The sequence below is a fragment of the Parus major genome, chromosome 8 (assembly GCF_001522545.3).
Source record: "Parus major isolate Abel chromosome 8, Parus_major1.1, whole genome shotgun sequence".
NCBI classification, from domain to species: Eukaryota; Metazoa; Chordata; class Aves; order Passeriformes; family Paridae; genus Parus; species Parus major.
Window position 1 is genome coordinate 3,449,239 of NC_031777.1, and position 22,197 is coordinate 3,471,435.

Consider the following 22,197-nt stretch of genomic DNA (forward strand, 5'->3'; position numbering starts at 1 on the left):
GCCTGGGGCTTCCACCCACCCACATTCCAGCAACCCACCCTCTCCTGGGATGGAGAAACAGCACCAGAGCTGGGAGAGAGCGTGGAAAAGAGGGTTTGGGTGGGGAGAAATAGAAAATGTGGTGCCTGCAAGGACGCAAATGGTGTTGGGCTGGTTGGTTACAAAGATGCAGGTGGTGTTTGCCCCAGTAAATGCTGCAGGGTACTGGCACAGCCATGGGGAAAAGCTGTAAGGTAACCCGTGGAGGGGGGGTGTGGCTGTGTGTGGTGGGAAGGGGAGCAGATGCTGTCCCTGCACCTGTCAGATGGGGCTTCTGGTCCTCAGTGCAAGGCTTTCCCTGAAGGGTGGTGTAGGATGCCGAGGTTCGGGGTGGCACGGTGCCAACCCCTCCATGACTACACTCAGTGTCCCCTGCAGCTGGCTCAGCATTTCTCAACCCCGAGGGGGACTCGGGGACAGAGGCAGACACCGACCCCCAGCTGACCTTCTACACGGACCCCTCGCGGAGCCGGCGGCGCAGCCGAGGTGGGTGAGGGTGCAGGGGTGCCTGACGAGCCCTGACCCCTCTCGCCTTATTTGCCCTCGCTTCTCTGGGTTTGGAGACTTTGCACTGGCAAAAAGATGGAAACCCAAGTGCAATCCCAGCTGCCGCAGGCAGGCACCAGTCCCTGCTTCGCAGCAGGCTGCTGCTGCTCTCCGGTGGAGCTCCTCAGCAGAGGATGAAATACATTCTGATGTTTTGCTGGAGGCTTCTGCCGGGCACTGGTGTATATTAATGAGTAACACGCTTCAAAGGCCGGCCCGTGCGCTCCCACACCGCTGCTCAGCACCGTGCACACGCCAGCTGCACCCACACCAGGGGACGGGGACAGCCTGGGTCCCCAGGCAGGAGCCTTGCCCCACTGCCTTGCCCCCTTGGGAGGTTTCCTCTTCCCAAGAGGAAAGGTAGTGTCTGTTTTCCCTCGTTGAGCCTCGTTTGCTGGATGATGCCTTGTTTTTCTGGGAGTGGCAGGACTGGGAGCCGTCTCCTTCAGCTGATGCTGGAAGGCTGATTCAGGCTTTGTCTCCAGCCAGTTTGTTTTCCACTCAGCTTCTTCAGATGAAAGATTAAAAGTTAAAGACCTGCATGCCCTGGGCAGTTGGGGCTCTCTATTGCTTTTTCAAGAGCATTAATGAGCCTGTTGTCATGACAAAATTAACCCGAGTGAAGTGCCAAGGTGGAGTGGGGAAAGCCAGGATACTGCATTTACCCTTTTTTCCCCTCAATATCGCTGCTCTGCTTTAAAGCTCTACTGCTGCAAAGTTCTCAGCATGCTGCAATGCAGGTGTGGGAGAGCTGGGGCTCTGGGGAATCAGGAAGATCTTGGTCACAGCGGGAGAGAGGGATGGAGAGTCCCATGGCAAAGGCTGCTTCATGTTCTTTAAAGTCCAGAGTAATTCCATTTGATTTGATTGATGCTGCGTTTCCAGGGGGCCGGGTCTCTGCATCCTGAGGTCCCTTGGCTGCACCCAGAGATCCTCCTGGGTGCCCCAGGTGCCAGGTTTGACCCTGCTCATGTGTTTTGCAGTGGGGTCCCCCCGAAGCCCTGTGAACAAGACCACGCTGACCCTCATCAGTGTGACGAGCTGTGTCATCAGCCTGGTGTGCTCTTCCCACATGAACTGCCCCCTTGTCGTCAAGATCACCCTCCACGTCCCTGAGCACCTGATCGCCGACGGTGAGCGCCCCGCGGTCTCACCCACTTCTTCCTGCCCCACCCCGTAAGGTTTAATGGAGGAGAGGGGGGAACGATGGACAGGATGGGTGCAGGGGACAGGTGTGGATGGAGGGCACCAGTGTGGGACAGAGGGAATGGGCATGGGATGGAGGGTATGGCTACAGGACAGAGGGGATGGGTGGAATTCAGAGGGGGATGGAGGGGGTGGGTCCATGACAGAGGAGACTGGTGTGAGATGGAGGGTACTGTGTTGGGAGCAAGGGATGGAGTGGTACAGGATGGAGGGGATAGACACAGGGTGGAGATGGCTGTTGTGGGACACAGGGCTTGTTGCAGGATGGAGGGGGTGGGCATAGGGCCAAGGAGATGATTGTGGGTTGGAATGGAATGGATATGGGATTAAATGGACCATCACGGGATGATGGACATTGTGGGACAGAGGGATCAGATCTCAGTGTGGGACCAAGGGGAGGGGTGTGGGATGGAGATGGCTGCTGTGGGACAGAGGGGAAAGGCACAGGATGGAGGCAACTGTCACGGGATAGAGAAGACAGGTATGGGATGCAGTGGGCTGTCATATGGCTGACAGAGTGGGCACAGGACAGAGGATTCCTTGTGAGACGGGGGGGACTGTTGTGGGACCTTTCTCAGGATGGAGTGAATGAGCAGGGGATGGAGGGAAACATCACAGGGTGGGGGATGGATGGGATGCAGGGGACCATGGTGGGATGGAGGGTACAGCAGGAGGTTGCTGTCACTGACTGCTCTTGTCTCGGTGGCAGGAAGCCGGTTTATCCTGCTGGAGGGGAGCCAGCTGGATGCCAGTGACTGGCTGAACCCTGCCCAGGTCGTCCTCTTCTCCCAGCAAAACTCCAGTGGGCCCTGGGCCCTGGACCTCTGTGCCCGGCGCCTCCTCGACCCCTGTGAGCACCAGTGTGACCCTGAGACTGGTACGTGCTCCTGAGCTTGGGGTGGGGTTGTGAGCTCTCCTCTGCCTCCTCAACCCGGCTGTGGTGGGAAGGTGCTTCCTCACCTCCTCCGTGTGCAACAGGGAGCTGTGGGGCGGCTGCAGGCTGCACTCAGAAGGGAAGCACACAGAAAACCTTCCCATGTCTGTTCTCCCATGTCCCTTGTGTCCCTGTCTCCACAGGGGAATGTCTCTGCTATGAAGGTTATATGAAAGACCCCGTGCACAAGCACCTCTGCATCCGGAACGAGTGGGGAACGAACCAGGGGTGAGTGCCCAGGCTTGGAGTGTCCTCACACGAGCTGCTGGGCTTCCACAGCTCGTTCCCACAGCTGTGCTAACCTCTGGATGGCAGAGTTAGGGGCACCTCTGTGGATTGTAAGGTCAGCACACAGCTGGGCTCTGCAGCAGGTCTGCGGGAGGCGAGGATTTCTGCTCTTTGAAATAATCAGGAATGATGTACAAGAGGCCATTGTCACATTTCAGGGTAAACACCCCCTGGAGAAGATAGAGGCTGTTCTTCCTGCCCTTGTGTGTGCTATCTTGGGCATCCTGTGCTTTGTGGGACTTTTGTTTTGGGTATATGAGGCATCAGAGGAGGTCTGAGGTCCTCATTGAAAACTGGGGAAATTAAATGCTTTGATACTTTGGCTGAGGGAACAGAGGAGTCACCGTCTGCTCCAAGCTTTACATACCTGGAGGTGCTAAAAGAAGTTTTCCTGATGTTTCAGCAGCAATTTGGTGGTGGATTCCAAAAATCCATTTCTCTGTGACCCTCAGGGGAATGCTCCATGTGTCCCTCAACACTCACAGGTCTGTGACATGCAGCTGGTCCCTGGCTGGAGGTGGTGTGCAGAAAGCCAAGACATCCCCAGAATTCAAAAGTCCCACGTGCATGGGCACCTCCAAACCCCACTTTTTCCCCCTCCCCTTACCTCATTATGCCACAGCAGGATCAGTGCTGGCCCTGCACGTGCCAGGATGCCCTCTCTGAAGTTATTAGTCTTCACAGTGGGAAGGGAAGAATCATCAAAGGCTGGGCTTGGCGTCTCCCCCGCCGCGCCGCTGTGCTGGGGGAAGGCAGCGGTGGGGGGCTGTCGACGCAGCCCCGCTGTGTCCCTTTGAACTGGGGCCCTGGGGAGAGCACTGCTGCTCCATCTCCAGCCCCCTCTCTGTTTTTTGTCATTTTAAAGGCAATTTAGCAGCTAAACCCAGCGTGGAGCACCAGCTGTGTTAGACGAGTTGTTGCTCTGGGTGCCCCGGGCTGGGGCGATGCTCGTGGCACAGGGGGCCCCACGCTGGGGATGTGCTGTGTGGTGTGCTGATGGTCCCCAAACCTCTGCAAGGTACCACTGCTAGGGAAGGAAAATACAGGCAGAAATACAGCTCCTTGTCCTGTTTGTCCCCAGGGACCAGTGTCCACGAGGAGTGTCCTCAGCTGCTCAGTGCCATCTCGTAGTGGCACTGAGCGATGGGCTGGGGTGTGGGGGGGATTATTCCCCTGGCAGGGATTATTCCCCTCCCTGTTTTGGGAGGTGTCTCACAGTGGGCTGGAAAGAGCCCACAGCCACCCACAGCCACACATGGCTTTGGTGCCAATCTCTGCCTCCATCAGAGCAGTGTGTTGGGCCCATCACCCTGCAAAAAGCAAATTGGCAAATAACTCTGTCCATCAAGGCTAGTAATAAAAATGGATAAGCACTGTGGAGAAACATTTGCTTCCTGACCCTCTGCTTTTCCTTTGCTCCTGTGTGTGGGTCTGCAGCTTCACACTTTTCTTCCTTCCACACTGCTCTTCTCCAGCTTTTTCCTGATTTAGCTGCTTCACTTTCTTAAGGAAAAGTGGAGAAAAAGTCGCTGCTTTCAGGTGAATTGGAAAAAAATATAGATGGTAACAAGCAGGAGAGAAGGCAAAGGCAAGAAGGACCAATAGATTCCTGAAGGCCCCTGGACCTGTTTGCATCTCCTGACCCAGCTTTGGTCTCAGCAATGCCCACCTGTGCTCAGAACCCTCTGTTCCTTTGGGGGATTTGGGGCTGCTTTTTCAGACCTATCTCCACAGGAGATGCTCCCACAGGAGCCTTCTCTCTGCCTTTCCTCCTGCAGCAGGATCCATACCTGGCCAGGGTACATTCTTGTCTTGTGTTTCTTGTCTTGTGTTTCTTCTCACAGCCAGAGTTGGCTGTGGCAAATTATGTGAAGCATTTCCAAAATGTTTTTCTGTTTGGGGCAGAGAAACCTGGCAGTTATCTTTTTCCCCAAGGTGCAGCACAGCCCCAGGCATGGTGGGACTGTCAAAAAGTCTTTCTGCCCTTCTCTGGGCTCTTGAGAAGGCTCCAATGCTGCAGTGTTACCATCCTTAGAAATCTCTCTCAAGCCTCTTTAAACCGGGGTCATTTTGTGTTTCTTCACTGAACTTCTCAGATTTTTGTTTCATAAAATGGTAGCAGCTGAAAACACACTTCACCATCCCTACCTGCAGCTTCCACTATTTTTAGGGGCTCTTGAAATCATGTTCACACTAAGCATCATGATGCTGAGGGCAGCTTGGTGTTTTATGGGAGTTTTTTTTCCTTTTCTGCTATCTATTCCTGATGTCCAGGTGCTGCTTAGTGCAGCTCTGCCTGGAAGGGCTTGTGATGGTAGAGATCCCTTTTGCATGAACTTTTGGCATCCACAGGCCATGACTGTGATGAAGTCTCTTTAGCCTAGGAGAACCATCTTGTCAGAGCCTGTTTAACTCAGTAACTCATAGCTGTGAGCTGGTATTTATGTTTTTTGGGGTGGAGGTTGAGGTGCCATGCTGTCTTTCATTGGGCTCATCAGCTCACTCCCAGTTCCAGCCCAACCAGGGGGCCTGCAGGCTCACCTGAAGGAGATGTCTGCGAATCTTCTGCTCTCTCCCCCCATCCCAAGGTGAGATCAGCTGTGTCTGAAACATTTCTGACTGCTGTTTGTCTAACATGCTCGGTATTGGAGCCATGTGCTGCTGCCACAGGTCAGTCCCCACACTGGTGCTTGGTCAACAAAGCAGGATTTGCCAGATCCCTTGGCAAACTTGTGAGTGATGTGTTCTGGTTATGACCTCCTCTGTTCTCCCCAGGTGGCCTTTTTATCTGAAAACTCATTTCAACCCTTTGGTTTAGATAGTTCTGCCGTTGGTTTGTTTTTATTTACAGTGATGACAAGTTGACTCGGTGTCTGTTCTCCCAGTAGCATCTAATTCTGCTCATGAAGGCGAGCTCATCTTTGTACTTTATTGGTGATGGCAGTGAGAAGCTTTTTGTGTTGTGTGTATTTTGGGTACCAGACTGAGATCCACGCCTCCGCACTGCATCTTTTACCCAACGTGTCCAGACCCTAAATCTTCAGTTTTTCAAAAAGATCTTTTTGATCATGGGTAGCAGATACATTTGATCAGCTGCCTTTTTTTTTTCTTTTTTTTTCTTTTTGGTGTGTGTGTGTGCTGCTCTTTGCCTGTTTTAAACAACAAATCTGTCTGGTGCTGTTTGTGTGCTCACAGTCTGTCTCCCTGCTTTGATATGCATTGTTAATTAGCTGCTTTTCGACTCTAATGTTCCCTGAGCAGGATGCAGTTTCCAGCAATCCTACCAGCCACACTTTATCTTTGCTCATCAGATCAAATTTCTGCCGTTCTTTTTGTGGTATAACTTGGCCAAAAATCAAATCAGCACATTCTGTCTTTAGTTAATAAACTGTTACCTGCCTGAAATTGTACCTTTTCATCCCAGCCCTTAGATCCATCTCACACATGGCTTTCTTTCCACTGTTCCCTGGGTGCACTTTTCAGCCTCCCCCGTTGGGATTTAAGGTGCTCTGCATTTAAGGAGCCTTTATCAATGTGCTCTTCCAACTTGTAATGGGCTTCACCCCGGCCTGGGGAGGTTTTGAGTCACTTTAAGGTGGTAGGGTGAACATGTCAGGCTGGGTGCTCTCTCCCTGCTTTAACTATTGGGAAACTGTCCCAGCCCAGCTGCCCCACCCTCAGCCTTGCAGTTTTTCCAGCACAGGACCTGAATTAATGCATCAGCCTGTGCCCTGATCCCCCAGCTCCCCTCCTTCTGCTCCTCTCCCATCCCATCTCTTCATGCAGATGGGGATATCTGCACACAGATATCCCAATCCTGGCAGTGCACCTGCTCATCTTCTCCCATCCCCACCCCACAGAAGAGCGAGGGACACACTGAAGTGACAAGGACAGCACTTTTCCTGCTTAAAGTCTTTATTTTTCTCTCTTCCCCCCTCAACACCCTTTTTTTATCTTTTTTTTTTTTCCCCCCCTCTTGCCTCTCTCCATCCCCTGCTGTTTGCCTCAGCTTTGCAAGCTGAAGGACAGCCTTATAAAAACCTCCTGGTTCTTTCAGCTCCTTTCACCAAACCACGCTTCCCTCCTCCCCCCGCCTCATTCTCCTCGTAGATTTACGGGCAGCCCAGGGAGGAAGCACCAGCATTAGCATTTTTAATAAAGAGCTGCTTGCAAGGATGGCAGGGCAGGAGGGGTGGGAGGGGGCTGGGCTGGGAAGGGGAGAGGCATCAGCAGCTGAAACCCCAGCAAAGCTGTAGCAAAGCAAAGTGAAGCTGGAGAGGAGCCACGAGGGGCATTGCCGATCAGAGATGTCACTCGGTGCTCGTGTGGCATCTGCTCTCTGCTCTTCTGCCATCAGGGTGGTTCTGGGTCTTCGTGGCTCCCCACTTTGGGGTCCTGGGGTGCAGAAGGGGTGCAGGTGCTGTGGGATGCTCTGGTCTGCTCACCCCGGGCGTGGCCATCCTCCTGTTGTGCACTGGCTGGAAACCCTGAGAAGCACAGAAGGTCAGGGAGCCAGATGTGAGGTCACCTATGCCAGCATGTAACAACCCACCACTTTCTCCTCCAGTGACATTTCAGTCACACTCCTGTGCAGCAACTCCTTCTGCCTTCTGCAGAAACCTCCTGTGGCACCCCAGCCTCTTGCCAGCTCTCCTCAAACCAGCTGCTCCAGGTCAGCACGTGGTGGTCGCATCCTGCCAGTGCTGGGCTTATTCCTCATCCCACCCATCTTGTCTGGAAGAGTTTTGCAGGCAGTGGGGACAAGCTGGAGCACAGCTCCTGCTGCTACAAGTCATCCTGGCCTCATCCCCTGGGGGCTGCGATTTAAGTGTGGCTGGGGCCCTGTTGAGGTGGTTCAAAGCATCACCAGCAGCACCAGGTTTGGAGGGCTTTAACAGGTGTTTTGTGAGGTTCAACTCAAGTCCAGATGTGGAGCAAGCACCCAGATACTTGATTCAACTCAAGCACCCAGATAATGGTCCATCTAGAAAAGCCAAGAGGCTTAAGATTGTCCTGGGGATCCACTGGCAACGCTTTGGCCTTGCAAACTTGCTGTCTGGGTGTGGGGGATTTGCTGTTTCTCAGGTGCCCTGGTAAACCCCCATTTTGTTGTTTTAGATGCCTACCTGGGTGCCAAGGTTTGCAAGAAGCTGAGAGCTGTCATTTCTGGCCCATTTAATCCAACCTGTTCAGCTGCAGAGCTGCTGATCGGTCCCACTTTTCTTTGTGAGCTCTGAAGGCCATGCAACAAAAATACCCAGCAAGAATAACCCAAACCAGAGCAGCAAGGTGCCTCCAGTGATGGCAGAAAGCAGGGAGGGAGACATCCATGCAGGGAGGGACACTTCCATGTGGGGAAGGAGGAGGTGAAGTGGTGACAGAGGCACCAGGGGCAAAAGGCAAAAGTGGGGGAGGTAAGGTGTGCCTGGGGGAGGAGATGCTGCCCTGTCCTCTGCAGCAGAAGGCACAGGTCAGCAAGAGTGCATGGGTGGGAATACCAGTGCTGAGCTTCTGGAGAGCGTCCTTGGAGATGAGGATGGGTAAAGGTCTCTCACTGAGCTGGAGTTCATGCATGGAGGACGTCTCAGGGCTTTTCTGCAGAAGGTCCATGCCCTCACAGACCCAGTGGTGCCTGGCAACACTGACTCTCCCTTGCCATGTAGGGACGTAACTAAAGGCTGAACATTGCATTTAAGGGCTTTTTTTGACCCCAAGTAAGGGAAAAGTGTGGCAGGCCACACATCTCCCTTCCTGGAGCACAGAAACCTCTTCCCTGGATCAAAGCCATCATCACTTTTTACAAGGGCATGTAGCATTAGGACCAGGGGTAATGGGTTCAAACTGAGAGGGGGCAGGTTTGATTTGATATTAGGATGAAATTCTTCACTATGAGGGTGGTGAGGTCCTGGCACAGGTTGCCCATAGAATCTGTAGCTGCCCCATCCCTGGAAGTGTTCAAGGCCAGGCTGGATGGAGCTTGGAGCAACCTGGTCTAGGGGAAGAGGGGTAGAATGAGATGATCTTTAAAGTCCCTTTCAACCCTGGCCATTCTGAGACTGGTTACAAGAATTTTAGCCACATTTGGAAATTGCATCCTGGGTGGACACAACATGGCTTGGGTGCTGATTTCCATCTCCCAGGTGGGTCCAAATACACTGTCTCCGTGTGTTGACATCCATGGGCTCCCAGCTGTGCCACCAGGCAGAGGTCTGGCAGTCCCTGTGCTTCTACAGCACCTGCCCCAGCACTGAGCTCTGCTGCAAGCCAAGAGCAGCTCTCCACCACCACTTTTCCACCCGAGCTGATGGGGAACAATACCTCGCTTCTCTACAGCCTCTGCCTTTGTTCCCAGCCTGATGTGCTCCTCAGAAGCAAGAATAAAACCCATCTGCAGGAGCACTGGGAGGGGGGGGAGTGAAGCATTCAAGGTGTTGGCGAGACACAAGGAGCACATCTCTTTCTGGATGAAGCTGACCTCATTGGAGGCAATCCGATTGTGGGCTGAATGTAATCCCCGGCTCCCAGCTGACCGGACAGGAGAGCGGCATTGTGTCCCAGCGAGGGAATGAGAAGGCGTGCTGTAATCCTGCAGTCAGGATTGTATTATTATTATTATTATTTTTGTCCTTGCTGAAATAACTTCAGCTTAGAAATTAAACTGCTTGTGCAGGAGAGATGTAATTGCCTCGAGAGAAAATCCCTGGGCTTGTCACCGGCATCTGAGACTCTTGACTCTGAATTTTAGCAGCAGTGTTGCGATGGGATGGGAAATCTCCTCTCCCCAGCTCTGAGCTCTTGCAAAGGGGATTTTGAATTTTAGGGTTTGGGAGTGGGGTTTGTGTTGCCTGATTCAAAGCCAGCATGGCTGGGTCTCTTGTCTGTCTCACTCTGCAAGTGATGCTCTGCCAGCAGCGCTGTGCTGCTGGGGGTTCATGTCCCAAAAGTGTCACGGCCATGGGTGTCCCACTGAAAGGCAACAGCCTCCAAATCTTAGTGGCTCATCACTCATCACCCTGTGCTATCCACGACAGCAGGGATGGGAGGGGATGGGGCCACCAGCCTCCAAGCTTCCACCTTGTCTTCCAGCCCACTTTGCTGGGCTCCCCCTCCTGGAACAGTGGAACACCAGGGTAATAAGGCAGGTGGTGAAACGGGGGTCCCAGACTTGCTGTGCTCCCTGGCAAGAACCTCACAGAGAAAGTGTCCAGCTGCAGTTTGGTTTTCTTTGTGAAATTCAACAGCTGTGATGCAAATCCCTACGACAGGACCGGGCAGATGGCACCGAGCATGGAGGGATGTGGGGATGGCTGGAGTGCACCAAAACCCCAAAATAACTGATGCAGCACACCACTGACCTATTGGCAAGTGGGGGCTGGGGTAAGAATCTGATGTTGTAGGGACCCCAAAATTAAGGTCTTGTATCTGAGGCTAATTGATCGTGTTGTCCTGGCTACCCTAGGAGTCATCCTACCCTAGGACCCTTCTGCATGTGAGCTGGGGGCTGAGCAGGGGAAGCATTTTGGGCTGTGAGCAGCAGTGAGGACACAATGCTGATGTGATTCTCCTGGGTTTCTTTTCCAGGCCTTGGCCATACACCATCTTCCAGCGTGGCTTTGACCTGGTGCTGGGTGAGCAGCCCTCTGACAAGATTTTTCGGTAAGCGGTGAAGACAACCCGGTCAGCACATTCTGGGGCTTAAATCCAACTCAGGACATACAGACATGCAGGTAGCCCAGCTGGCAGGGCTGAGCACAGCTGTCCTGTGCCACCTCCTGGGCACATGCAAGCATGGCTGGGAAGATCCCCCTGCAGCTGTCATGTGGGTGCTGGATACCCAGCAGTCAGCTCCTCCTCTCTGTCTGGTGAGAGTGAGTTTTGGGCTCTGAAGGAGGGTTTCTATGGAAAATGAATGTGCCTTTTTTAAAAAATTGCTTAAGTTACATGCAATTTTTGGGAATTGTTGGGTGTATTTGGAGGAGCCACCCCACTTCACCCTGCCCATACACCTTAGTTTGGCCTGGCATCCCTGCAGGGTGAGCAGGGAAGCTCAAGGGCTTGGATTTGGGCAAGAGACAACCTTCCAGGCTCAGCGTTTCCCTCTGTGCCAACCTTTGCTGCTCTCCCTGGCAGGTTCACCTACACCCTGGGGGAGGGCATGTGGCTTCCCCTGAGCAAGAGTTTTGTCATCCCACCGGCTGAGCTGGCCATCAACCCCTCAGCCAAGTGCAAGACTGACATGACGGTGATGGAGGATGCAGTGGAGGTCAGGTAGGTGAGACAGCAGGGTGAGGGAGTTCAGGAGGGGTTTCAGCAAGCAGAGCTGGGATCCCCATCCCACGTTTTGTAGGTGGAGATTAGCACAACCATTAACCTGCCCCTCTTTAGTCCTGTGAAGCTGAGCCTTTGGCAGGATTCCTCCTCATCTCAGTGGCTCCTGCATCCTTCTGAAAGCTTGGCCACCATCCAGTTCACTGTCAGCCCGAGGAGAGCCTGAGCTCCGGAAAAACCCCCACAGCAGCCACGGTCATGCATGCATCCACAGCATCCCATTGGAGCAGTGACACATCTCCTCTTCCCCCTCCTCACAGGGAAGAGCTGATGACCTCATCCTCCTTCGACAGCCTGGAGGTGCTTCTTGACTCCTTCGGCCCCGTTCGTGACTGCTCCCGGGACAACGGGGGCTGCAGCAAGAACTTCCGCTGCATCTCGGACCGCAAGCTGGACTCCACGGGCTGCGTGGTGCGTGTGCCCCAGGGAGCTGCAGATCTCCCTTGGTGTGAGCAGGGAAGGGGAGGACAGAAAGGGAATCCTTCCTCCCTCGCTGTCACTTCGGGGTGGATAATTTGAGGTTGATTTTGTAGCAGGAAGATGTTTCTGGGCTGGCATCTCCTCTGTTGCTGTGCACACACACACACACACACACACATACACGAGGCAGTAAGAGTCCATCTGTTGGCTCTGTGGGAGGCTCCATATCACTCCTGTGTGTGTCTTGTCACCACCACAGCTGCTCTGCCCCAAAACAGGGGGTCTGTGGGGCTGGGCTGCACTGCTGCAGTGTCACCAGAGCCAGGCATTGGGGTGAAGAGGCTGTGGGGCAGAAAGTGGGTGTGGAAAGGGCAGCCCTGCTTTGCCAGTCCCTGGAGCTGGGTTACTGGAGAGTGGGGTTGATAGCAGCACATTGCCTTGGTGGGGGATGGCTCGGGGGGCTCCCACCTCAGGAGATACACTCCTGAGGGCTGCAAAGAGGCTTTGGTGCAGGAGGAATATCTGCAGCTGTGGATGGCGCTGCTGCTGCTGTCCTTCCTGCAGCCCCTGAGCACTGCTCAGGCTGCAGTTTCCAGTGGAGAGCAACGCTGGAGCCCTGCCCTCCACCTCAGCCCTAGAGACAGATTTCCTCCCAGGAGTTTTCACCTCTTCCTTGCCCCACCCCACCAGTGCCCGACGGGACTGAGCCCCATGAAGGACGGCACAGGCTGCTATGACCGTCACGTCGGCGTGGACTGCTCCGACGGCTTCAACGGGGGCTGCGAGCAGCTGTGCCTGCAGCAGATGGTCCCCCTGCCCGAAGACCCCCTGCTCTACAACATCCTCATGTTCTGTGGGTGAGTGACCCACCACCTCCCTGGCCACAGGGACACCCCCAAAAGCGCTGCCGTCCATTGCTGCTGCCACCCTGAGCTGGTGGGGGTGGGATGGAGGGGTCTCCTCTGTTCCTGTGGCTGTCCCCAGTGTTGGGGGGCTGCAGCTGACAGTGGACCTGGTTTCCCAGGTGCATTGAGGACTACAAGCTGGGCACAGATGGGCGCTCGTGCCAGCTGATCTCGGAGTCGTGCCCTGAGGCCGGGGACTGCGGCGAGCCCCGCGAGCTGCCCATGAACCAGACGCTCTTCGGGGAGATCTTCTATGGCTACAACAACCACTCCAAGGAGGTGGCACCGGGACAGGTGCTCAAAGGGACCTTCAGGTGAGTTGCAGATGTGGGGAGGGGACCCCAGCAGGGTCAGACCTCACCATCCTCTCCAAGAAGCAGGCATGGGGAGGAGCAGACTGCCCGGTCCATCCATGTCTGGCTTCGCTTTGCAGAAGCTGGAGGGGCTGGTGGGGAGGGCACATCTGACTCCACCAAGAGCAGACATCTTTTTCATCTGTGCCTGAAGGAAAGGAGAAGTACCAGGTGGTTTTTTGGGATGGGTCACTCGCTGGCAGGGATGATCCCAGTCATTTCTGCTGTCCTCCTACCTTGCTCTTCTCTCTGCAATGAACTTCCAGGCAGAACAACTTTGCCCGGGGCCTGGAGCAGCAGCTGCCGGATGGGCTGGTGGTGGCCACAGTGCCCTTGGAGAACCAGTGCCAGGAGGAGCTCTCTGACCCCACACCTGACCCTGAGTTCCTCACTGGTGAGTGAGTCCAGCTGGATCTGTGTCCCTCCCAGTGAGGCAGCTGCCAGCAAGTCTGGCTTCAGCACCTGAACCTCCCACAGGATGTATCTACCGTGGGATGTATCTAGTCTGGCTTTAGCACCTTGCACATAGAGGAACCAGCAGCTGAGGCTTGGTTCCTTTTTCCAATAAGAGGAAGGCATCAAAAACAAAGGAAAGGCAAAGGCTGTAAATTAACTGTGGAGTGTAAAAGCTCAAGCATCCATCAAATATCTGGGGCATTTGCAAAACGATTTTTCTTGGTTTTTTTTGAAGGCAAAAAAGGTTTTCCAACTACCTTTGATTTCTTTCCTGATGTAATGAAGCATTCAAAACCCAGTGCCATCAAACCAAGATGTTTTGGTTTGCTGTGCCAGAGCATCATGGGCCATGAGTGATAGGTTATCATGGGTTCCTAGACAGCCTTCAAGGATTTGCCTTTTTTCCAAGTTGCCAGTACTCATAAATAGCCTTTGTTTCCTTGATGTTTGTTGTTGTTGGCTCAAATTGCCGAGACACTGAGCAGCTACTAAGCACAGGATGTGGCTAGTGAGATCTCACAGGAGACCTTGTGCACTGCCTTTGTCTGACAGAGCTTCCAGGAGGATTTTGTGGAGCACCCATGGGCTGTATCCAGGGCCTGGTGGATGCTGGCTGCCCTGGCAGGGTGCATGGCAATGAAGGAGTGTGTGCAGGCAGATTCAGCAGGGAGGAGAGTAGTGGCAGGTTCTGGGGGGCTGAACTTCCCAAGAGAGCTGGATGGGTGGGTCACTCCTGCTTTCCTGGGGATGCTCAACCTTCCCTGGAGGTGTTGGAGGACAGCTGCCTCCCAGGGGGGCTCTCCTGCCTGTGACATGGTTACATGGATGTAAGGAGGGCACTGCCTCCACAGCCCCAGCATCACAGCAGTGTCAGTGGGACTGGGACTTCACTGGCAATTATGCTGGGGAGGTAAAAGCCAGTAAATTATCCTATTCATTTCCCACTGCTCTGCTGGCTTTGTGGCTGATTAAGGGAAAGAAAAAAAAAATGGGGGAAAAAAAGGAGAAGAAGTAAAGTATTCTCTGCTTGTCAGAAGCTTGGATATCGCTGTGAATACACGAGAGGCAGAGCTGCTGAGTAAGGAAGGGCTGTTTTTGCATAAACACTTTGCAGGGAAGAGCAAGGCTTTGAAGCTGTTGGCAGCAGCCAGCACTGAAGAGAGAGGCGCTGGAAGGCAAAGGATCTTATCCTGTTATACTCTGCCTTCAGGTCTCGTTACAGAGGGGGGGATGCCCACTGTTATCCTCCTGAACTCCTGCTGGGTGCCTGTTAGCAGCAGAGTTTGCCGTGCCGCTGCCGAGCGGAGGCGTGACGCGCTGGCTGTGCGGCGCTGGAGCTGCCAGGGAGGAGGTGGCCTGTCCCAGCATCCTCCTGTGGCACTCCTGGGATGCTCTGGACACCAAATTCAGAGCCATGAGCACCCTTCAGTTCCCTGGCTCGATGGCCTCTCTGTCCCTCTGCTCATGGAAGCTGGGCTGCCGCGTGCCTCGGGTGCCCAGCCCAGGTCTCCACGCATTTCTGGTTTCTGTGACTCACAGCTAACAGGCTGAGGATGTCTTTGAAGGAGAAGGACAAACCCTGGGTCCTGTTCAGCCCCAGCATTGCCATAGTGTCCTGAGGGAACATTAGCATTGACAGGCAAGCGATTTCCCCGTCCATCTGTTGCCCACTCAGCTCTGCCCCAGCCGAAGGGGAGCCGGGGCCTCTTGGCCGGTCGCACTTGGCGTGACGGTGACTGTTCCCAGGCCTGCAAACAGCTCATTAAAAAGCACAGCTCTCATTAGTGACATAATTAGCACACCTGGGCATGCCTTGGGAGTGGGCACTGGGAAGGAAGCAGGAGGGGATGCAGGAGGAGGCTCATTATCTTCCAGCTCAGAGCCCTGGATGGCAGGATGAAACAAGCCTACATGTATTCCTTCAAAGCCATCATTTTAATTGCTGGGGACCACCAGATCCTCAGTTCTGAATGCCTCCTGGGGGCATGTGGTGTGTACAGGATCCTTTTCCCTGGCTTCTTCCCACCTTGCTGGCTGTGTTGCCCAAGGCCTGAAGGGCTGCAGCCATCCCCATGGTGAGGTGTTGCTCAGCAGTGGCATTGAGTCCCTGTGTCCTTTCTCTGGCAGGGATGGTGAACTTCAGTGAGGTGTCTGGGTACCCCCTCCTGCAGCACTGGAAGGTGCAGTCTGTCATGTACCATGTCCGGCTCAACCAGATGACCATCTCCCAGTGTAAGTGTGCAGAGGCAGGGGGAATAAGGGGAGAAAGGATGGCAAGAGGTGACATAGCCTTCTGCTGGCAGGTGATGGCCTCAAAGGTTGGTTGCCCATCACAAGTGTGTAGGGAGGTAGCAAGGGCTTGGTGAGCTGTGGGAACTGAGAATCTCCTCCATCTCATCCCAGCCTTCAGCAATGCACTCCACTCTCTGGATGGAGCCACCTCCCGTGGAGATTTTGTGGCGCTGCTGGACCAGTTTGGCAACCACTACATCCAGGAGGCAGTGTACGGCTTCGAGGAGTCCTGCTCCATCTGGTATCCCAACAGGCAGGTCCAGAGGCAGCTCTGGCTGGAGTATGAGGACATCAGCAAAGGTAGGAGCTTATCCTTGGGATGGGTACTCACAGCCAGCCCATGGGAGTGGGAAGCGGGGTTTGCTTTTGGATAGCAAGGAAAGTGCCCAGCCTGTGTCAGGATTGCATCCCACATCATCGTCTCCTGCTCTCGCACCCTTTGGAGCCAGCTGAAGGATTCCCATGGATTGCAGCAGGCACTGGTCCAGGCCAAAAAGAAAGATCAATACCTAGACTCCCAGGGAGATGAAAGACAAGTGCAGCAATCCCACCAAGCCATCCCACCTCATTTGGACTTAACTGTTGTCTTTCATCTTATTCTTTCCTTCCTTTTGTCTCTGCCATATCCACTCTCTCCCACTTGCATCCCACAGCCAGACTTTCCTCCCTCCAATGTGCTTCCTTCTCCTGGGCTGCCAGCACTGTTCTTTTAACACCTGGGAACCAGTTAGGAGCTGGGAGGTTCATCATGGTGCAGAGGGCATCCTGCACTGCTGCATCCCCTCCAGTGCCCTGGCTGCAGTGAGCTGTGGTGGATCCCCAGTGGAAGAGGTGATGCCTGCTTTGAATGGCAGCTTTACAGAAGCTGAGGCAGCCTAACTCCTGCCTGCTGCCATCTGTCCTCAGGACTGTGGCAGCTAGGTCTAGTGGGAGGTGTCCCTGCCCATGGCAAGAGACTGGAACGAGCTGGTCTTCATTGTCCCTGCCATCCCAAACTATTCTCAGATTCTGTGAGTCTATGATCTCTTGTGCTGGCCTCAGCAAAGCTGCCTGCAGGCATTTTCCTGCCTGTGCTGGGGATGGTGGGTTGCAGCATCCAGGCTTGAGCAGCAAACAAGAGCCAGCTCCCAAGCCTGGACATGGGCAATGCTGAGCAGAGCTGCTGATTTTTAGATGACCTTGGTGTGCTGCTCCTGCCCAGGAATTTCCTGGTGCAGGCAGTGAGAGCTCAGAGCTCACAGGCACCATAAACAGACACATCATTTCCATCATGAAGCTTCCTAATTCTCAGTATTGGCACCAGCCTATGGTGCTGCTCTTGCTATGTCCCAGCCACAGAGACATTTGTTATCTCCCAAGGGCTCTTGTGTGGGAAGGGCTTCTTTCAAATCCTGAGTCTGGATCCTGTGGGCTCAGGTCTCCTGGAGCCTGGACTTCTTCACAGGCCCACCTGGAAAAGTACAGACTCGGTGCTGTTTGGCTGTAGGCTGTCTCCAGATGTGGCACCTCTTGATTGCAAGTACTTCTTTTTTTCCTCTGCAATTTCCTCCTCTTTGATTTTTGTGCTTGGAGGCTTTTCAGGTCTGGGAGCCTTTTTCCACCCACAGTATCACATTTAGGTTTCACTCTGGCACCTGCTACTTTCCTTCCTTTGCTTTTTGTTTGCAAACGTCAGGGGCTGGGTATCGATTGAGAAATTGCAAGAGACAAATCATTCCCTGGCTCCTCTGCTTTTCCTCAGTGCCTGCTAAGCTGCAATTCGCAGCCAGCCTAAAGTGATCCATCTCCAGCTTCCTGGGGGAGCAGAGCAACACTTTTGTATCCCAGGTTTTGTTCTAACAGCCTTGTTTTCTTTGCAGGAGTCTCAAGGACGGACTAGTGCTGGCCCATTTCTCCACAAATCCTTGCTATAGGGAGATTTTCCTATTGAGTCATGGATGTGGTCCGTGGTGGCTCCCCATGGCAGCCAGCCCATGCCAGGTCACCACTAACGATGGCCTGAGCCTGCCCTGGGGGTGAGGCTTTGCCTGGTCATCCTTCAGCTTCCTCCAACCCCACTAACCATCTTCAATGGTCCCCCATGGCCCTTCTTTCTTCTGCATAAATCCAGGGACCTCCTTTGGCAGGGCTTTTGTGTGAAAAGCACTGTTTCCCTTCACAGCAAGGCTCACCGTGGCAGGGTGGTGTTACCCAGGGCACAGCAGCGACGAGCAGGTTTTACCTTTTTGACTTCTGTGCAAGGGCTGTTCCTTTTGTGCCAAAGTCTTTCCTGCTATGTAGGGCCAGGAGGGCTTTTGCAGGAGGGTGGTTTGGCAGGGGTCTGTGGTGGGGAGTCAGTGTGACCTGAAGGTGCCCAGGCAGGTCCTTCAGGAGTCTCCAGGCACAGGAAGGAGGGAAGCTCCCTCTCGTGGGGACCTGCTGTAAGGGTGGTCTGTCCCAGTCCAGGTGTACTGGGGCTGGGGAAACCGGGGCACTGGAACATCAGAGGACTTGCAGTCATAGAGGCCAGGCTGGGCTTTTCAGTCCCCATTTCTCCTCTGAAGACCGATAAGTATTTCATCCCTACAGAGCAGACAGCTCTTAAGGGTACAGGGGGCTCTTTGGAAGCACTGCCTCTCTCCTGGGCGGAAGGCAGAGCTCTGTCCCCCTCGCAGTCCATTACCAATGGCTTGGACCCCACCCTGGTGTCACTTTTCTCCCCCTTCTCCAGGCAACTCCCCCTCAGATGAGTCAGAGGAGCGGGAGCGGGACCCCAAGGTGCTGACATTCCCCGAGTACATCGCCAGCCTCTCCGAGTCTGGCACCAAGCGCATGGCAGCCGGCGTGCGGATGGAGTGCCAGAGCCGCGGGCGCTGCCCCTCCTCCTGCCCGCTCTGCCACGTCACCTCCAGCCCCGACGTGCCAGCCGAGCCCATCCTGCTGGAGGTCACCAAGGCAGCCCCGCTCTACGAGCTGGTCACCAACAACCAGACGCAGCGGGTGAGGAGCTGGGGGTGATGGAGTGGGCAGGACGGGTGGCAGGACAGCACTGTGGCTGTCTTTGGAGGCAGCTTGCCCACATGGCATCGTGTCCAGCCGTGGCAGCCCTTGCCCACTGGCCAGCCCCGCTCTCCGGGGTGAACGGACTGTGCTGAACCCACCGGGGAATGGATGAACATGGCACAAGTGGTGGTGGGATAGGAGCTCACCTGCCCGGTGCTCAACCCCTTCTCCTCTCTCCCAGCTCCTGCAGGAGGCCACCATGAGCCTGCTGTGGTGCTCGGGCAGCGGGGATGTCATCGAGGACTGGTGCCGCTGTGACTCGAGTGCCTTCGGGGCTGACGGGCTGCCCACCTGTGCACCTCTCCCACACCCAATGTAGGTGCCCAGCCTGGCTTTCTGGTGTGATGGGTCTGTGAAGACGTGGTGATGGCCAACAGTGTGGTGGCAGGAGGGGGTGGGGCTGTGTGCCTTTGTGGGACAGGTTTTCAAATTGATGGGGGACCTGGAAGGTGGGAGTACAGAGTTGCAGTGTCTTTTCTAAGTTCAGCTGAGCTGGTTGTGGATCCATCCTGGTAAAGCAACCCTAGGCAATGAGTCCTTTGGACCAACGTGCCCAAAGCCAGGAGGGGAAAAGGGAGGGGGGAGTCATTTCTCTCCCGAGGTTACTGTCTGCTGTGAGTTAATGGCTTTGAATCCCTTTTGTTGTGAGAGAGTAATGCAAAAAATTTCTCCCAGCCTGCGTCTCTCCACTGTACATGAGCCCAGCAGCACACTGGTGGTACTGGAGTGGGGCCACTCGGAGCCCCCCATTGGGGTGCAGATCGTGGACTACCTCCTCCGTCAAGAGAAGGTCACCGACAGAATGGACCACTCCAAGGTGGAGACAGGTGAGTGGGGACTCCACTGCTTCTCTAGGGAGAGTGGGATGGAGGTGTTAGAAGAGAGCCTCTTTGTCTCTGCAAGGGGATGCTGCAGCAAGTCAAATATCCTGTGGAAGAGAGAGCAGCCCTTCTCCTGCCCACCATGCTGCAGAAAGGGGCAGCTCCGTACCATAGGGATGAACTTTTCTGGAAAAGCAGTGGGTCCAACTTCACACCAACTGCATGCCTTGGTCCCCCTTGGCAGCAGGCAGTGTGGCAGCAGGCACAGCCCCAGGGACACCTGTGTCATCACCAGTGGCACATCCTCCCCTCTCTCCCTAGAGACGGTGCTGAGCTTCGTGGATGACATCATCTCTGGTGCCAAGTCCCCCTGTGCCATGCCAGCCCAAGTGCCTGACAGACTCTCCTCCACCATCTCCCTCATCATCCGCTGCTTGGAGCCCGACACCACCTACATGTGAGTGCCCTGTGCCTGTGGCAGTGCTGCCATCCTGACCGTGGTCATCCTGTTTGATGCTGCCTGTGTTTCCACTTTTTGTATTTCCACTTTCCTGCTTTGCTTTTTCCCGTCCTCATCCAGGTTCACGCTCTGGGGAGTTGACAACACAGGAAGACGTTCCAGGTCAAGTGATGTGATGGTCAAGACGCCCTGCCCTGTGGTAGATGATGTGAAAGCTCAAGGTGAGATGGAGGGAGCTGCTGGACTGTGATGCTTGGGACAAGAGGGAGTTCCCCCTTCCAGCACTTTCCTGTACATGTCTCATGTCCTGGCTGTATTATCTCCTTCACCCCTAGTGGGCCAGGAGCTGCCACATGGTGGGGAGGGCTGAGATGGGGAGGCTGCAGGAGGCACACGTCCTCTCTGAAAACAAAAATGAATAAATTGTGTTTCACTAACACTACCTGATGGCTTCACCAATTTCTTAATTAGACCAAACTGTGGGAAGCTAACCTGGCCTGAGTCCAGGGAATTCCATCTAGTCTGTTGCTCCTCTGCTGGGACCTTGTCCTGATATGATGTAAATCATCACTTGATGGACAAATCTTGGTTCTGGTCCTGGTTTCCCTAGAACTGAGCTTTAGCCCAGTCAGGCTTTATTCATGCCTTTCCTTGCACCCCACTGAAGAGCCCCTGTGCTTCTGCCCAGAAATAGCAGACAAGATCTACAACCTCTTCAATGGCTACACGAGCGGCAAGGAGCAGCAGACAGCCTACAACACTCTGCTGGACCTGGGCTCCCCCAGCCTCCACCGAGTCCTTTACCACTACAACCAGCACTATGAGAGCTTTGGGGAGTTCACCTGGCGCTGTGAAGATGAGCTGGGGCCCAGGTAGGCTCGGGAGCTGAGTTGGCTAAGCAGGCAGGCCTGCCCACCAGCAGGCTTGTCCCTCATGGATGGTGGTCACCAGGAAGGCATCTCTTCAGCAAATCTCATGATATGATGACAGATGATAGACCTTAGAGTGTCACAGTGGGGTTTCTGTTTTGCTTGGGTGCTGTGCCTGTGCAAGGACCCTTAACAAAGGACAAGGTGGAAAGTGGTTGGCTGTTTTCAACCCAAACTTGTCCAACCCATCAGCCCTATACTGTCTCTAGAGTTTGGCCTAACATGTTCATGCTGTGCAGAGTGGCAGAGGGATGGGATTCTCTTTTTTCCTTCATAGCTGATGCCACAGGCAAAAAGGCAGAAGGTCTTGGAAAAACAATGCACCTTCGAGGGATGGAGATTGGATTCTGCTTTCTGCCTTTTCCTGGGCTTTGGCTTGAGCTGAATGCACCTCTGTGTGCTGAACTCCAACCACTTGTGGTCCCCAGCAGGCAGAGGACTGACTTGAGGTCTGGAGTGTGCGTTTCCTCACTTTTGATCCACATCTGTGGTTGTGTGGGGGTGACATGAGTGTTTTTGGTGCCCAGGCAGTGCTGAGCTGCCACAGCAGGAAGAGGTTGTCCTGAGCCCTTCCTGTCTAAAATAGTCTCCTTGTGCCTCAGTAAGCACCATGTCTTCTCTTCAGGCTTCTCCACGTCACTGAAGCCCCTCCAACTGCCTGAGAATGTCCCAGGCTTGTGGAGATAGCCAGATGTTCTCTTCTCCCCATGTCCTTCAACATCTGCTTTAGCCTGCATGGTTTCCCAGTAACACAGATATTTCCAGTCAGTTTAGCAGGCTGGGCTGAGGGATTGTGTGGGCTGCAGTGGTGTTTCATAGCATCTGGCCTCCAAAAACCAGAGCTGTGACCTCAACTGGAAATCAGGATTACTTTCAAATGTACATCAACAAGAGCTCCTATGTATGAAATTCATGGCCTTACACCGTGCCCCACACCTCCTCTTGCTGGTCTCACCACTGTCTGTCCTCCAGCTTTGCTTCTGCAGGTGATCACTTCTAGCAGAGGATAGGAGATTCTCTGTGTACATCCTCTGTCCTCCAAACCCCTGCTAGGCAGTCAGAGAGATTCAGTAAATACTTTGTGCCTGCCTTGCACTTAGTGCCTTGGACTTGTCTCCTGGTACAGCTTTGGTGGGAAACTCGGAGGAGGCCCTCCATGCCCTGGAGTGGAGCTGGGG

General features: G+C 54.3%; 1 protein-coding gene across 1 annotated transcript in view; it reads left to right on the forward strand.

Moving 5' to 3' along the window:
* The window catches only part of ASTN1 (astrotactin 1), a gene marked incomplete at its 5' end in the record, with an annotated part of 54,300 nt that overhangs the window by 24,789 nt on the left and 7,314 nt on the right, over positions 1-22,197 (forward strand). The window contains 18 exons of the mRNA XM_015635624.2: positions 418-525; positions 1,569-1,718; positions 2,501-2,668; positions 2,869-2,953; positions 10,595-10,669; positions 11,144-11,281; positions 11,602-11,752; positions 12,452-12,618; positions 12,786-12,980; positions 13,286-13,413; positions 15,603-15,707; positions 15,879-16,067; positions 18,478-18,746; positions 18,991-19,124; positions 19,485-19,636; positions 19,952-20,087; positions 20,211-20,311; positions 20,779-20,962. Coding sequence (XP_015491110.1) covers positions 418-525; positions 1,569-1,718; positions 2,501-2,668; positions 2,869-2,953; positions 10,595-10,669; positions 11,144-11,281; positions 11,602-11,752; positions 12,452-12,618; positions 12,786-12,980; positions 13,286-13,413; positions 15,603-15,707; positions 15,879-16,067; positions 18,478-18,746; positions 18,991-19,124; positions 19,485-19,636; positions 19,952-20,087; positions 20,211-20,311; positions 20,779-20,962 — 2,635 coding nt within the window. The remainder of the gene's footprint in view (positions 1-417; positions 526-1,568; positions 1,719-2,500; positions 2,669-2,868; positions 2,954-10,594; positions 10,670-11,143; positions 11,282-11,601; positions 11,753-12,451; positions 12,619-12,785; positions 12,981-13,285; positions 13,414-15,602; positions 15,708-15,878; positions 16,068-18,477; positions 18,747-18,990; positions 19,125-19,484; positions 19,637-19,951; positions 20,088-20,210; positions 20,312-20,778; positions 20,963-22,197) is intronic.